The sequence below is a fragment of the Anomaloglossus baeobatrachus genome, chromosome 1 (assembly GCF_048569485.1).
Source record: "Anomaloglossus baeobatrachus isolate aAnoBae1 chromosome 1, aAnoBae1.hap1, whole genome shotgun sequence".
Lineage (NCBI taxonomy): Eukaryota > Metazoa > Chordata > Amphibia > Anura > Aromobatidae > Anomaloglossus > Anomaloglossus baeobatrachus.
In genome coordinates this window covers 479,344,519-479,358,264 of record NC_134353.1, presented here as the reverse complement: position 1 = coordinate 479,358,264, position 13,746 = coordinate 479,344,519, and the positions used below count along the sequence as shown (strand labels likewise).

The window sequence follows — 13,746 nt, the reverse complement described above, 5'->3', positions numbered from 1 at the left end:
GGTTCGGACATAAGCCCTACCGGGGCCACTGAATGGAGGACACAACGCAGTGTGAAGGGCCTGTCCCATCAGGGGTGAGGCCTCCAATACAGGCACAGCAGGAAGGAAAGGCACAGAATACTTTGAACTGTGGAGCTAAAGCATGCAATAAATTCGGGTAAACCCTACAATAATGTCTTCCACAGCCCAGGGCCAATATGGCTACCAATAACATTCCTGCCATAAGAGGAGACTCAGGAGGTCTCAATATAACAGGCAACATTGTAACAGAGGCCGGATAATAGAGGTCCGTCATGATAGCCCAACTGGAAACTCTGTGGTGCTCACCCAGATTCTGCCATTTCTTTGATTCTCCCGCCAAATAGCGTACTACTCTAACTGCGCATGCTCACTCTACTAACCGAGAAGCGACGCTCTACATCTCTTGCCTTATACGCCTGGAGGACCGTCGATCTTGACTGCCTTCTCTATGGTCAGGGCGGCGCTCTGTGCGTGCTCTCTTTGATGGTGGAGGAGCGGAGGTTTTCGGACGGCAGGGAGGGAGGGTTGGAGTAAAGTTACAGTAGTGACGTCACGGGGAGGAAGTCGGGCAAGGAGGGAAAGGGGGGCAGAGGGTGAGCAGAGCTGAGCTTCCTCTGCAGAAAGGCGAGAAGAAAGAAGAGTTCTGGAGGAAAAGTCAGGGGACGGGAGGAGAGACAAGTTCCCGAGAAGCCGCGGGGAGGAATGTAGGGAGCAGAGTGTGGAGGTAATGGTCCTGTCTGAGGTGGGAGCTGCTGGGGGCAGCATCCTCACACTGCTCTGTGGCAGGAGGTGCACTCACTAAGACTGGACTGTTTCCACTAACTTCCTGTGTAGACCCCATAGGATGAGCTCCAGCCCGGTGTATTGGAGCCGCCTACACGACGATTCCTGTTTCTAATGATAATAGACGCACGACTGGTAACAGGCTTAGTGGTTCCCAGTATAAGGCTCCAGACTGATGACTTTGTATTCCCGACTATCCTGTGTGAGAAGTCTGGTCCCTGCCAGTTATGGGATATTAGTGGGTGACGTCTCCTGGAAGATCCACACATTGGGTTTCATGCCACAGAAAGCCATCAGAGGAGGTGAAGTGTGCATTGGTATTAGAACAACTGTCGGTGGGGCCATGGAAACCCCCCCCCCCCATGACTGAACATCACAATTGTCAGTGGGGCCATGGATGCCCCCCCCCCCCCATGACTGAACATCACAATTGTCAGTGGGGCCATGGATGCCCCCCCCCCCCCCCCCCCCCCCGATGACTGAACATCACAATTGTCAGTGGGGCCATGGATGCCCCCCCCCCCCCCTTTCCCGATGACTGAACATCACAATTGTCAGTGGGGCCATGGATGCCCCCCCCCCGATGACTGAACATCACAATTGTCAGTGGGGCCATGGATGCCCCCCCCCCCCCCCTTTCCCGATGACTGAACAACACAATTGTCAGTGGGGCCATGGATGCCCCCCCCCATGACTGAACATCACAATTGTCAGGGGGGCCATGGATGCCTCCCCCCCCCCCCCATGACTGAACATCACAATTGTCAGTGGGGCCCTGGATGCAACCGCAACTGAACATCACAATTGTCAGTGGGGCCATGGATACCCCCTGTGACTAAACATCACAACACAGTAGCAAAAGAAAATCCAAACTTGCTGACTTTTTGGTCACAGGTGACTTTTCCCACTTAAAAGTGGAGAATAAATGTAGCTGTGTGATTTTCATGTACCGCACTTTTTGCTGTTTTAGTCCTATAACAGCAGGTTGTGTGACATACGTCAGTGTGTACCCTAAAGTGGGGTCACTGTGTGATAGTTCATTATAGACCATTCCTTTCTATTATCACCTCAAAAGAAACCCACTGTGGGATAATAGAGGATCCGATACTGAGCACAAGTGTAAAGAGACCCCAGCGCTGATCAGCTATATGGGATTTGATTGTTGCTCCTTTACGGGGCTGGTCACACATACCGAAAAAAAAAACCCTGTAGCGGAAAGAACGATCCTTCTGTCCCCATACTGTTAGATGCACATGTACTGTTTACACAGGGAGACAGCTATGTTTTTTGCACCAGTATAAATGATCCGCTCACCCAATGAATGTGTTTTACTTGTTCTTTTTGTGATTGGCGGCATGTTTACATAGACGAATAGGCAGATAAACGGCAAACACTCGTTCCTATCTAAATGGGCCTTTTGGCAGGAGGAGTAGCTTATTATTCACTGAAAGCTCTCCCATTAAATGTATAACCACTATGCTAGAGCAGTGACTAAAGCTTGACCAGCAAATGAACAGTTCTACAGTAATGATGAGTGAGTGTTGAAATACTCGGTTTCACAATACTCATATCGAGTACTATCTAATACTCACTTATTCATTCTGAATAGTGTGTGCAATGCAAGTCAATAGGGGAAAACTCGCAATGTAACAAGTAACCCGAATTCCGCACTATTCATTCGAGTAGCGCATAGTAAAGAATTCGGGTTACTCGTTACTTTGTGAGTTTTCCCCATTGACTTACATTCAGGGCTGTGGAGTCGGTGTTCATTTTGGTGGAGTCGGTATAAAATGCACCGACTCCTAAAATATATAATAAATTGGGTACAATGCAGAGTGTGATGAAATTTTTTTCATAGGAATTTGGGAAACTTATGAAATGTCCTATAAATGGCTGTTCTATTCCTGATCTAAGGCTACATTCACACACAGCGTTTTTGCTGCGTTTTTTGAGGATACGTTTGTCAGCTGCAAAAGCAGATCAGCTTTTTACAAAACCGCATCACCTGAAAGGTTTTTGAGCTCATAAATAATGCTTTCAATAGCAAAAGCAGATTAGAAAAACACCACAAACTGACTGCTCATTCTTTGTGAGGATCCTCACAAAACGATGTGTCTGAATGTCCTATCTTTTCACCCATTGCCTTTGCTGGATGCCAGAGTCACTGCATTTCACTGAATTATTTTGCCATCAATGTTCAATATGTTTGACAAGAAAGAAATTGTTAGTAAGACACTGGCAGTAAAAGATACTAAATCTCATCACAGCAGCCAGTTTCTCCAGGCCTTAGTGGAAAAAGTTCTGCAAGTTTAGGAACGCAAAAAAGAACAGGTTCTTGCCATTGTAACGGACAATGCTTCACACATAAGTACAATTACACTGATGAATGAGAGTTATGAAAAACAGCTAGAAGAACATTTAGGATTCAGTATGTTAGAGATGGAGCCACAGCGCTGCTCATGTAACTGAGGAACAAACAGATATTACAACAGAAGAACAGCAAAATGATACTTTAGGATTAGATGATCTTGTTGAAGCTGCTTCAAAACACTTTCATATTCATCACATACGCTGTGTTGTGCACACGCTGCAGAAATAAGAGTCTGCAAGAGGGACCCCGAGTTCACACATCCGTCTTTTCGCCGGTTTGGCGGATGCGGCGCACTCCAGTACAGTGTATACAGTACAGTGGCAGCGCGACAAACGACGATCACATGCTTTCTTGTGACCGGAGCATGTGCCCCGGAAGTTGTGGCACTGCCACTGTACTGTATCGTACTGTACTGGCGTGCGCCACATCTGCCAAACCGGTGAACAGACGGATGTGTGAAACTGGGCGGACATGTTGGAAATCTGATTGGAAAAGTGAGGAAGTTGGTTATTGCCGCCAGAACCCCTAAAATTGATTCCATCTTGAAGAGACGTGCTGGGAAAGGGGCAATTGTTGATCAAGCCACTCGGTGAGGCTGCACTTATTTAATGACTGAGCGATTGCTTGAACTAAAATCGTTTCTAAGGCTAAGTTCACACATCCTGTGTTTTGCATCAGTCACAATCCGTCGCCTTGGGGAATTACGGTAACCTGCAAAATATTTTGCAGGAATCCTGTATTTCCCCATAGACTTCTATTAGTGACGGATTGCGACTGATGACCCTGCGTTGCATCCGCTGCGTCGCGGTCCGTCGTTTTTGACTGACCGCCGAGCGGGGAGCAACGCAGAATGTAACGTTTTTTGGGCCGTCAAAATTAACGCGCCGCGCAGGAATCCGTCGCCATCCGTCAAGCTTGTAATGCATGTCTATGGTGCTGGATTCCGTCGTAATCCGTCTTACAACGGAATCCAGCGCAGGATTCCGTCATGCTCTACTGAGCATGCCCAGCATGCTTGGCACGCCCACTGGGCTGTCCCAAACACAGACGGATCATGACTGATCCGTCAAAAAACGGACGCACAGCGGATGTAACGGACGCAACTGATCCGTTTTTTCACAGGATTCCTGTGAAAGGAATCCTGTGAAAAACACATCAGTTGCATCAGTTGACATCTTGAAAATGACTGATCCGTTGCTGACGGACCTGACGGATTGAAAACACAGGATGTGTGAACTTAGCCTTATAGATATGGTGAACCCTCAAGTAACCATAAATGAAGGTTAATGGACACAGGTGGCTGAATTGAAGGAATTGCTTAATCACCCATTTACCGTGACTAAAAAATTACAAGCTGAGGATTTAACTCCTGGCATTTTCATAAGGGAGTGGAAGAACTTGCTATTTTGCCTGTCCCAAAGAGGAGGTTTAATCGCAGATGGCATTTCTGCTTCAATGAAACGGAGATAGACACAGTATTGGAAAATAAAATTCTTCTGGCAGCTGTTTATGTGGACCCAAGTCATCGTATACTGCTTGATGATTAACAGCTTACTAAAGGAAAAGAAGCTTTGAGTGAGGTAGCAGTTAGGATGAGCAGTTAGGATGAGCAGCTACAGTACTGCTAGGCGCAAGAGGACTTGGGGCCTGACAGTGCTACTGCTGCCATATCTTCATCCTCATCAGATGAGGAGTTTAACTTTGACAAGTATTTGGATGACATGGAGCAGGCAAAGTGTTGCCGCAAGGAAAAAGATTTCACTCCGTCTCCTATAGCAGCAGATTGACCAGATTTCAGTAAAAATTTTTCACTTGCTCTCAAAGAAATAGAAAAATTCAACCGTTCATCAAAACTGACTGTGCATGAGGCAATTCCTTTATACCCGGAAATTGTTAGAGATGTTGCCCATGTGGTTACGGCTTTGCCTCCAACCCAAGTTACCGTAGAGAGGTTGTTCTCTAGCCTTAAAATTATTAGGTCAGATTTGAGGTCACCTATGAAGGAGGATCTGATGGAGGCAATTCTAGTTCTTACAAATTCATAGACTGCACAAATGTTATTTACTATGTTTTTGTTGCAAACTGTTTTTTGCCACTTACATAGTGTATTAGATAATGCTATAAATAACACTATATAATAAACTATGTAATACACTATGTAATACACTATGTAAGTGGCAAAAAAAACAGTTTTCAACAAAAACATACTAAATAATAACATGTAGTATAATGCTTTATATTTAAGTGAAAAATGTATTATAGTGCAATGTGAACATCAAACATTTAATAATTTTTATGATACAATAATCAAGATATTTAGATACAACATAAAATATATTTATTGGAATACAACTTTAGAACACAAAAAAAAACCTGTAATAAATTGTAAATATGTAACACACTATGTAATATTACATAGTGTGTTACATATTTACAATTTATTACAGGTTTTTTTTGTGTTCTAAAGTTGTATTCCAATAAATATATTTTATGTTGTATCTAAATATCTTGATTATTGTATCATAAAAATGATTAAATGTCTGATGTTCACATTGTACTACAATACATTTTTCACTTAACTATAAGCAATATATGTCGGAGTCGGTGCAAGGGAAATTGAGGAGTCTGAGTCGAAGGTTTGGCTTACCGACTCCACAGCCCTGCTGGCATTGCACATGCTATTCGGAATGAATATGCGAGTATTAGACAGTACTTGATATGAGTATTGTGAATCCGAGTATTTTTAAACTCACTCATCAGTCTACAGCTCTCTGATATATTTTGCCTTTTATTTCCTCACCTTTTTGAAGATGTTAAAGAAACTCTCCCAAGAAATATTCCGATTTTTCAAGCCTGTCTAAATACGTGTGTTATAAGTGCGTTAATATACTCATCGATCACCGTTTTCCCCAGTTTCCAGGTCTCTTGTCAAGCACATGACTTCTATTCCGACTAGGGTTTGTGTGAGCCTCTACCCTCTGGTGAGGATTCTCTCATATGACAGCATCAGACGCAATATACTAACGATACTGGGCACAAACACTGTTTGGCACTTGCCCATTGACGTGTATGGGTGCGCTCCATTTGAGATACATTGCCAATTGCAGTATTTTGTTTTGTTTCTCTGATGCCGAATCGGCATGAAACAAAAAAAAAAGAACCAAATCGTCACTTCCTATGTTTTCCGGCAAGCCAGAATAGAAGTCACGTGTCAGAGAAGAGGATTGGAGCGGTGCTGGAAACCGGGGAATACATAAGTAAGGATATTAACACACTTAAGTTACACAGCACAAATATAAACACAGGCTTGGAAGATAAATCCTCTTTGGGGAGTGTGTCTTTAATGTGTTGTCAATGAATACAAAGGCATTGTTGTTTTCATTAATGCCTGGAATCCCCATAGCTAGTCCTGCTCTCAGCTGAGAAGTGGATACAGTTGTATCTGGTGTAAGTGACTCCCCTTGTAGCAAATTACCAGTGAGATGTGGAGTACGCACGCACACCTCGGAAAGAGCTGCCAAGTGTTATAATTCACAAATGAAAGGGACTTTCTGGTGAATAAAATTCCCTCTTTGCTGATTATGCACCCTTGTAAATATGCAGGCGATTAACTGATTGGATTCTTTATACATGTCATTAAAGGGAACCTGTCACCAGATTTTTCCCTACTAAACTAAAAATACCACCTTCTGCAGCTCCTGGGCTGCATTCTATGAAGGTGCGCCTTGTTGCTGGCCCCCTTTTCAGACCGCAAAAACTTTATAAATACAGTATTACCTTTTCGTATGTAAATTTTTTAATAGGCCCTAATGGGCGGGCTCTATTTCTCCTTCGTTCCCCCCTCCTGCCGCTGTACGCTGTCCCCTGTGTTGATTTGAATTGATGACGACGGCCCCGTCATCCTCCACGCTCTGCCGAAGTCTCGCGCATGCGCAGTTATCGTAGGCCACTATCGTGGGCCTGTGCACAAACTATCCCTCGCGTGCGCCCGGGATGTATTTGCACAAACACGAGATTATGGGCGACACTGTGCATGACCTCACCAGCATCATGCTAGTACCCGCCCATAATCTCGTGCCTGCGTAAATACATCTCGGGTGTGCGCGAGGGATAGTTTGTGCACAGGCTCGTGATAGTGGCCTACGATAACAGAGCATGCGCGAGACTTCGGCAGAGCGTGGAGGATGACTGGACCGTCGTCATCAATTCAAATCAACACTGGGGACGGCGTACAGCGGCAGGAGGGGGGAACAAAGGAGAAAGAGAGCCCGCCCATTAGGCCCTACTAAAAAAATGTACATAGAAAAAGGTAATATTTATAAGGCTCTGTGCGCACGTTGCGTATTTGCATGCAGTTACGCTGCGTATTGCACTGCAGCGTAACTGCATGCGTCCCCTGTACAATCGATGTAGATTGTGCATAATCCATGCGCGTGTTGCGTTTTAGAACGCAGTGATTTGTATGCTGCCACATCGCTGCGTTCTAAAAAGAAACATGTCACTTATTCCGTGTGCTTCGGATACAGGTCCCGCTCTGTCTATGGTGGGGGCTGCATCCAGAGCGCATGAAATCGGCTTTTTCACTGCATTCATTACGCAGTGTTTCTGCAGCGATTTGCCGCACACATGTACTGTCAAATCGCTGCAGAAATTTCTGCAGGGACACGACGCAACGTGTGCACATACCCTAAAGTTGTTTTTGCGGTCTAATAAGGGGGCCAGATACAAGGCGCACCTTCATAGAATGCAGCCCAGGAGCTGCAGAAGGTGGTAGTTTTAGTTGCATAGGGAAAAATCTGGTGACAGGTTCCCTTTAAATTATCATTGTTGGCAGCAGATTACCCCGTGTGCTGCAGTCTAGATCCTGTTAACTATGCTGACTCCATGCAGTCTGTGGAAATGAGGCCACAAGCAAGTGCAGATTGTTGGCCTGTTGTACACTTTATGGTCACCTGAAGGATGGTTCAGCCAGCAGCTGGATCTCGCTGGATCTGACGAGCAGTGCTGTGTTTTCTATAAGGCTAGTTTCACACATCCGGCTTTTCGCTGGTTTGGTGGATGCGGCGCACGCCAGTACAGTGTATACTGTACAATGGCAGCGCGACAAGCGCCGATCACATGCTGTCATGTGACCGGAGCATGTGACCCGGAAGTTGTGGCGCTGCCACTGTACTGTATCATGCTGTACTGGCGTGCCCCGCATCCATCAAACCGGCGAAAAGCCGGATGTGTGAAACTAGAGAGCCGGTATCTGACTCCTCTTGGGGTAGCTTATATCACAGAGCACTAAAGGATTGGCTGCCTAAAATAGGACTTGCTGGTTCCTTACCTCCCTCTGCATCATCTATTGGGTAGAGTCAGGAGACCCCTATGCAAATTAGGCTGTTGGCCAAGCCCACTAATATCAGCAGACATTAGATGTTGGCCTGTTTTTGTGGGCCTTAAAGTTTCTTTATATATAAGGCCAGATTCATCAGCTGCAAATTTATTTAATTATTTATTTTAATTTTTTTTATAACATAATCAAAGTGGCACACGTGGCTCATTTGTTCATGAGTTTTCTGCAAAGCCAAAAGTGGTGTCTTTTATTTTTTTTCCCCTTTAATCAATAGTTTATAAGCGAACACTGCCGTTCTCGGATACTCATGGGGAGTAGTGATGAACGAGCACTACCATGCTCAGGTACTCGTGGTGAGTAGTGATGAGTGAGCACTACCATGCTCGGGTGCTTGGTACTCGTAATGAGCAGTCAGAAGCTCAGATGGGCTTGACTTGTATATCGAGTATAATGGAAGTCAATGGGGAACTCCAGCATTTTTCTGGAATATCTTTCCCAATGACTTCCATTATACTGAGTATACGAGTTGCACGCATCCGAGCGTACGACTGCTTGCTATGAGCACCCGAGCATGGTAGTGCTCACTCATCATTAGTTACGAGTACTGAGCACCCGAGCATGGTAGTGCTCACTTATCACTATTTATAAAAGTTGTTGGAAATTTTAGAGCAAAAAGTTGCTTCTTTTTCAAAGTGTCGCAAAAATGACTGGGGTTAATAAAATCGCTCCAATAAGGACTAGAGCGCATGTGTGACAAGTTTTGCGCCTTTTTTTAAAAAAAAGTTGCAACTGATGAATCAGGTGACAACATGGGGATCCTAAATTCACAATGGAGAACTGGGGAGAAGGAAAACTAAGCAAATATAAAATACTTAAAGTCACAAATGGAGGGATGAATTTGATGAAAACCAAGGTGCACAAAGTGGTGATGCTACCTAAAAGGTAGAGTGTAACATTATAAGCCTCTGGCAAAAGAGAGATTATCAACACAAACACGTGGTGATATGCAGGGTTTATATAGGGAAGCTGTCAGGATCCCCAACACTTTCAGCGTCTTTTTCTAGGAAAGTCACTGGCAGGGAATGTCGGACCCTGGAGACACTGATTGCAGCTTCTGAGTCCTGACTAGTCTCTTAGTAAACGCCTTCATGAAATAGTCAAGAATTACCTTGCATACTGCGAGCAGCTGGACTGCCATTCCAAACAAAAGTTTTGTTTTCACTGTTTAGGGTACTTTCACACTTGCATTGTTTTCCTTTCGTTACAATCCGCCCTTTTGGAAAACAGCGGAATCCGTTAACGGATTCCGCTGTTTCCCCATAGACTTGTAAGGGTGACGGATTGTGCCAAAAGGACCTGCGTTGCTTCCGCTGGGCGACGCTCCGTTGCTTCCGCTCAGCGGGAGGAACGCAGCATGTACTGTTGTTTTGAGCAGCGGAATCCTCAGGATTTCACTGCGCAGGCTCCTTTTTTTTTTCAAATCAAAAACTTTATTTTGTCTCGCAGTGGCCGAACGTTCAGCTGAGCGCCCGCCAGCATGCTCGGCCGCCGGCAAGTGACAGCGCTCAGCTGAGAGCCCGGCCGCCAGCAAGTGACAGCGCTCAGCTGAGCCACCGGCCGCCGGCTATTGAGAGCGATCAGCTGTCTGCTTCCGGTAAAACTGTAAAGAATAAAAAAAATTAAAATTAAAAAAAAAAAAAAAAGCTTTCCGTTGTTTTGTACGATCTGTAGCATCCGTTGTGCCACTATATGCAACGCATCCGTTGCATCCGTAACACAACGCAATGCTACGGAAGCCGTCCAACGCAAGTGTGAAACTAGCCTTACTGTGTAGGAACTGCAGACCACTGCCCTTTCCTATTCAGAAAGCCACCTCTGTAGATCGTGTGTGTGTGTGTGTGTGTGTGTGTGTGTGTACGTGTACATACAGTATGTCTCTCTCTTCATCCAGGTCACACTCCCTTTCTATTCCTGTTAGGCTTATTCCTTTTTCTTTACATTTAGTACCTGGTATGAGCACAGTGTAGAAACCTGTAAAGAAGGATTTGGTACTACATAGAACTTGAGTGGTACTGGCATTGTATGAGGACGCAATGAACACACCATGTTGGGTTTCTTCTGCCGCTTCCTTAGAAGTTCCCACAATGGGTTTTTGATGAGTTCTTGACATTACGTATTTTCAATCTACAAGAATTGTTCCAGCAAAGTGGCTGGGAGTTGCAGAAATCTTTCTTTGTGTCTTTTTATTTCTTTTATGCAGCATAAACTGACCTGCGGTATGTTTTTGAGATTTACAACATGTCAACATGAGTTTTAGGTGCAGATTTTCCCCATAGACGTGTATTAGAGCCAATAAATTCACATGTAATCTGCACATTATAGTACAGTACTGATAATTTTGCCAATTACCAGGAAGAAGCAAAAACAAAGCAATGTTATTTAAAATATGATGAGACATAAAAACGCATGTAAAAAATACTACTACTAAAAAACATAGTGAAAGAAAACCAAGTAATCTACGTAAGGCCTCTTTCACACGTCCGTCAGAAGCCACGCACGTTTTTCACAGATGTGTCTAAGGTGCGTTTTGCCCTCGGTGAGCCGTGTTTATGGCACACGTGTGTTATCCATAATAACACACGGAGAACGGGAATTTTCTGCTCACCTGTCCCTTGCTTCGCTGTCCGTGGTGCTGATCTTCGGTCTCCGGTTCTGCCGACTCCCCGCTGCTGCTGCTTCCGGCCACAGTGAAGTGAATATGCAATGAGCATAATGAGCGGCTGTCAGCAGCAAGTGACAGCAGCGGCAGAGACTGCAGGGCTGGAGAAGGTGAGTAAAGGTTTTTTTTTTTTTTTAAATTTTTTTTCTCAAATACGTGTGTTTTCTCTGGCGCGTGTCACACGGAACACCTCCGTGTGGTCCGTTTGCGTTCCGTGTGACACCCGTGATGCCGGAGAAAAACGGACATGTTGACGTATGGAGCACACGGGCACACGTATGCTCCACACGGTCCATGGCAGAACACGCACGTGAGCGCAGACCCATTGATTTTAATGGGTGTACCCATGTCTCCGGTACGTGAGGAAACGGACCAAACACGTACCGGAGACAAGAACGTGTGAAAGAGGCCGAAGAGTGTGCGCACGTTGCAGATTTGGTGCTAAAATTTTCCTTCTGTCAGAAAAAACACATGCGTTTTTGTGCCATGCGTTTTTTTTTTTTTTTAATGAAGTCAATGGGTGGAAGGGCTAAAAAACTCGCGAAGAATTGACATGATGCAGATTAATTTCTGCACCAAATTTGCAAGGAAAAAAAAAGCAACAAGCTCACACAGTACTTTTTTTTTTTTTTTTTTTTCTTGTTTTTTTTTTTTAATATATATTAAAGGAGTTGTCCGACATACACTCCAAAAAAAATTGTAAGCTAATCTGTGCTGTATTGTCATATAAATCACCCCTACATTGTTATTTTTAGTTTTCTAACTTTTGTTCCTCTTGAATTCACCCTTTACCTTCGTTACCAGCCTCCGCCGCTCTCACGCTGCCAGCGCCGGCTCCTGCTGTCTGCACATGTAGCTGCAGTACACATCGTGTAATTAACCCGATGTGTACTGTAGCTAGGAGAGCAAGGAGCCAGCGCTAAGCAGTGTGCGCGGCTCCCTGCTCTCTGCACTGTGACATGTAGCTGCAGTACACATCGGGTTAATTAACCCGATGTGCACTGTAGCTAGGAGAGCAGGGAGCCAGCACTCAGTGTGCGCGGCTCCCTGCTCTCTGCACATGTAGCTGCAGGTTAGATTAGATGAGATAATTATCTGCTGTTACGATCTCCTGCTCTCCTGACGTCACCGCGGTCACTGCCTTCTCTGCCCGTCTCACGGGCGGCCCGAGACTGTCACTAGCAGTGACGTCACGGGCTCTCGCGATACTGCGTAGAACGCGGCGGGCATAGAAGTCAGTGACAGCGCTGACGTCAGGAGAGCAGGAGATCGTTACTGCAGGTAATGATCTCATCTAACCTCCTGATGGCATCCCCTGCAGTGACCTGGGCTGACCTATTGATGTTAGCTCAGGTCACTGCACGGCTCTCCCAGCCAATGGGGAACATTTTGTTCTTCATTGACTGGGAGTCTCATTGACTATGGTATGGATCGCCGTGCGACCCCCTTATTGGATTACGCCGGACCCGGATTGGATTGTTCTTGTCAATAAATTGTTGAAAGAGGGAATGTGGGGAGTGTTTTTTCAAATAAAACTTTTTTTGTTCTCTATTTTTTATTTCTTACTGACTGGGTTTGTGATGTCGGGTATCTGATAGACGCCTGACCTCACCAACCCCAGGGCTTGATGCCAGGTGACATTACACATCTGGCATCAACCCCATATATTACCCCGTTTGCCAACGCACCAGGGCGCGGGGTGAGCTGGGGCGAAGCACCAGGATTGGCGCATCCAATGGATGCGCCACTTCTGGGGCAGCTGTAGCCTGCTATTTTTAGGCTGGGGAGTGTCCAATAACGGTGGACCTCCCCTAGTCTGAGAGAATACCAGACCACAGCTGTCCGCTTTACCTTGGCTGGTGATGCAATTTGGGGGGGACCCCACGTTTTTTGTTTTAAATTATTTATTTAATTTTAAATAGCGTGGGGTGCCCTCTGTTTTGGATTACCAGCCAAGGTGAAGCTGCCAGCTGTGGTCTGCAGACTGCAGCCGTCTGCTTTACCCTAGCTGGCTACAAAAGATAGGGGGGACCGCACGTCGTTTTTTTTTTTTAATTATTTATTTATTTATTGGCTAAATACAAGGCTAAGCACCCTTTAGTGCCACATGAAAGGCACTAAAGGGTGCCAGCTTAGACTATGCGGGGGGGGTAGGACATTATATTGGTCTTTCTCATCTATTATCTATCCCTCTATCTATCCCTTGCGTCATTCATCCATCCCTCTATTTATCCCTCTAGCTATCTGTCTCTATCTATCCCTCTATCTATCTAGCTGCTTCCGTTTTTTTGCAGTATGAAAAAAATAGGAAGGTACGCAGATGACACACGGACCATATACAGAACGGAACGGATGCCACACAGTAGCTGCTTCCGGGGGTCGGCTGTGTCGCGCATCATGAATATGCTCGACAATAATGAGCCGGCTCAGAAGCAGCAGGCTGCACGGGCTGCAGAGGACATCGTTGGACGCCGGGTGAGTTAAAATGTTTTTTATTTTAAAAGCACGTTTTTT

The 13,746-nt window shown here is 45.3% G+C and overlaps 2 protein-coding genes across 10 annotated transcripts in view; one reads left to right on the top strand and one right to left on the bottom strand.

The window, feature by feature from the left end:
* The window catches only part of HAUS8 (HAUS augmin like complex subunit 8), a 112,804-nt gene extending 112,324 nt beyond the window's left edge, over positions 1-480 (bottom strand). For 3 of the 4 annotated variants that reach the window (XM_075338254.1, XM_075338261.1, XM_075338269.1), the window contains exon 1: positions 328-393. In XM_075338254.1, coding sequence (XP_075194369.1) covers positions 328-341 — 14 coding nt within the window. In that variant the 5' untranslated portion in view covers positions 342-393. The other variant, XM_075338274.1, reaches the window with a different exon arrangement.
* Positions 481-582: 102 nt separating this feature from the next.
* Positions 583-13,746, top strand: part of MYO9B (myosin IXB) — a 255,193-nt gene continuing 242,029 nt past the window's right edge. For all 6 annotated transcript variants that reach the window (XM_075314952.1, XM_075314924.1, XM_075314943.1 and 3 more), the window contains exon 1: positions 583-745. The gene's annotated coding sequence lies outside the window, so the exon portion shown is untranslated. The remainder of the gene's footprint in view (positions 746-13,746) is intronic.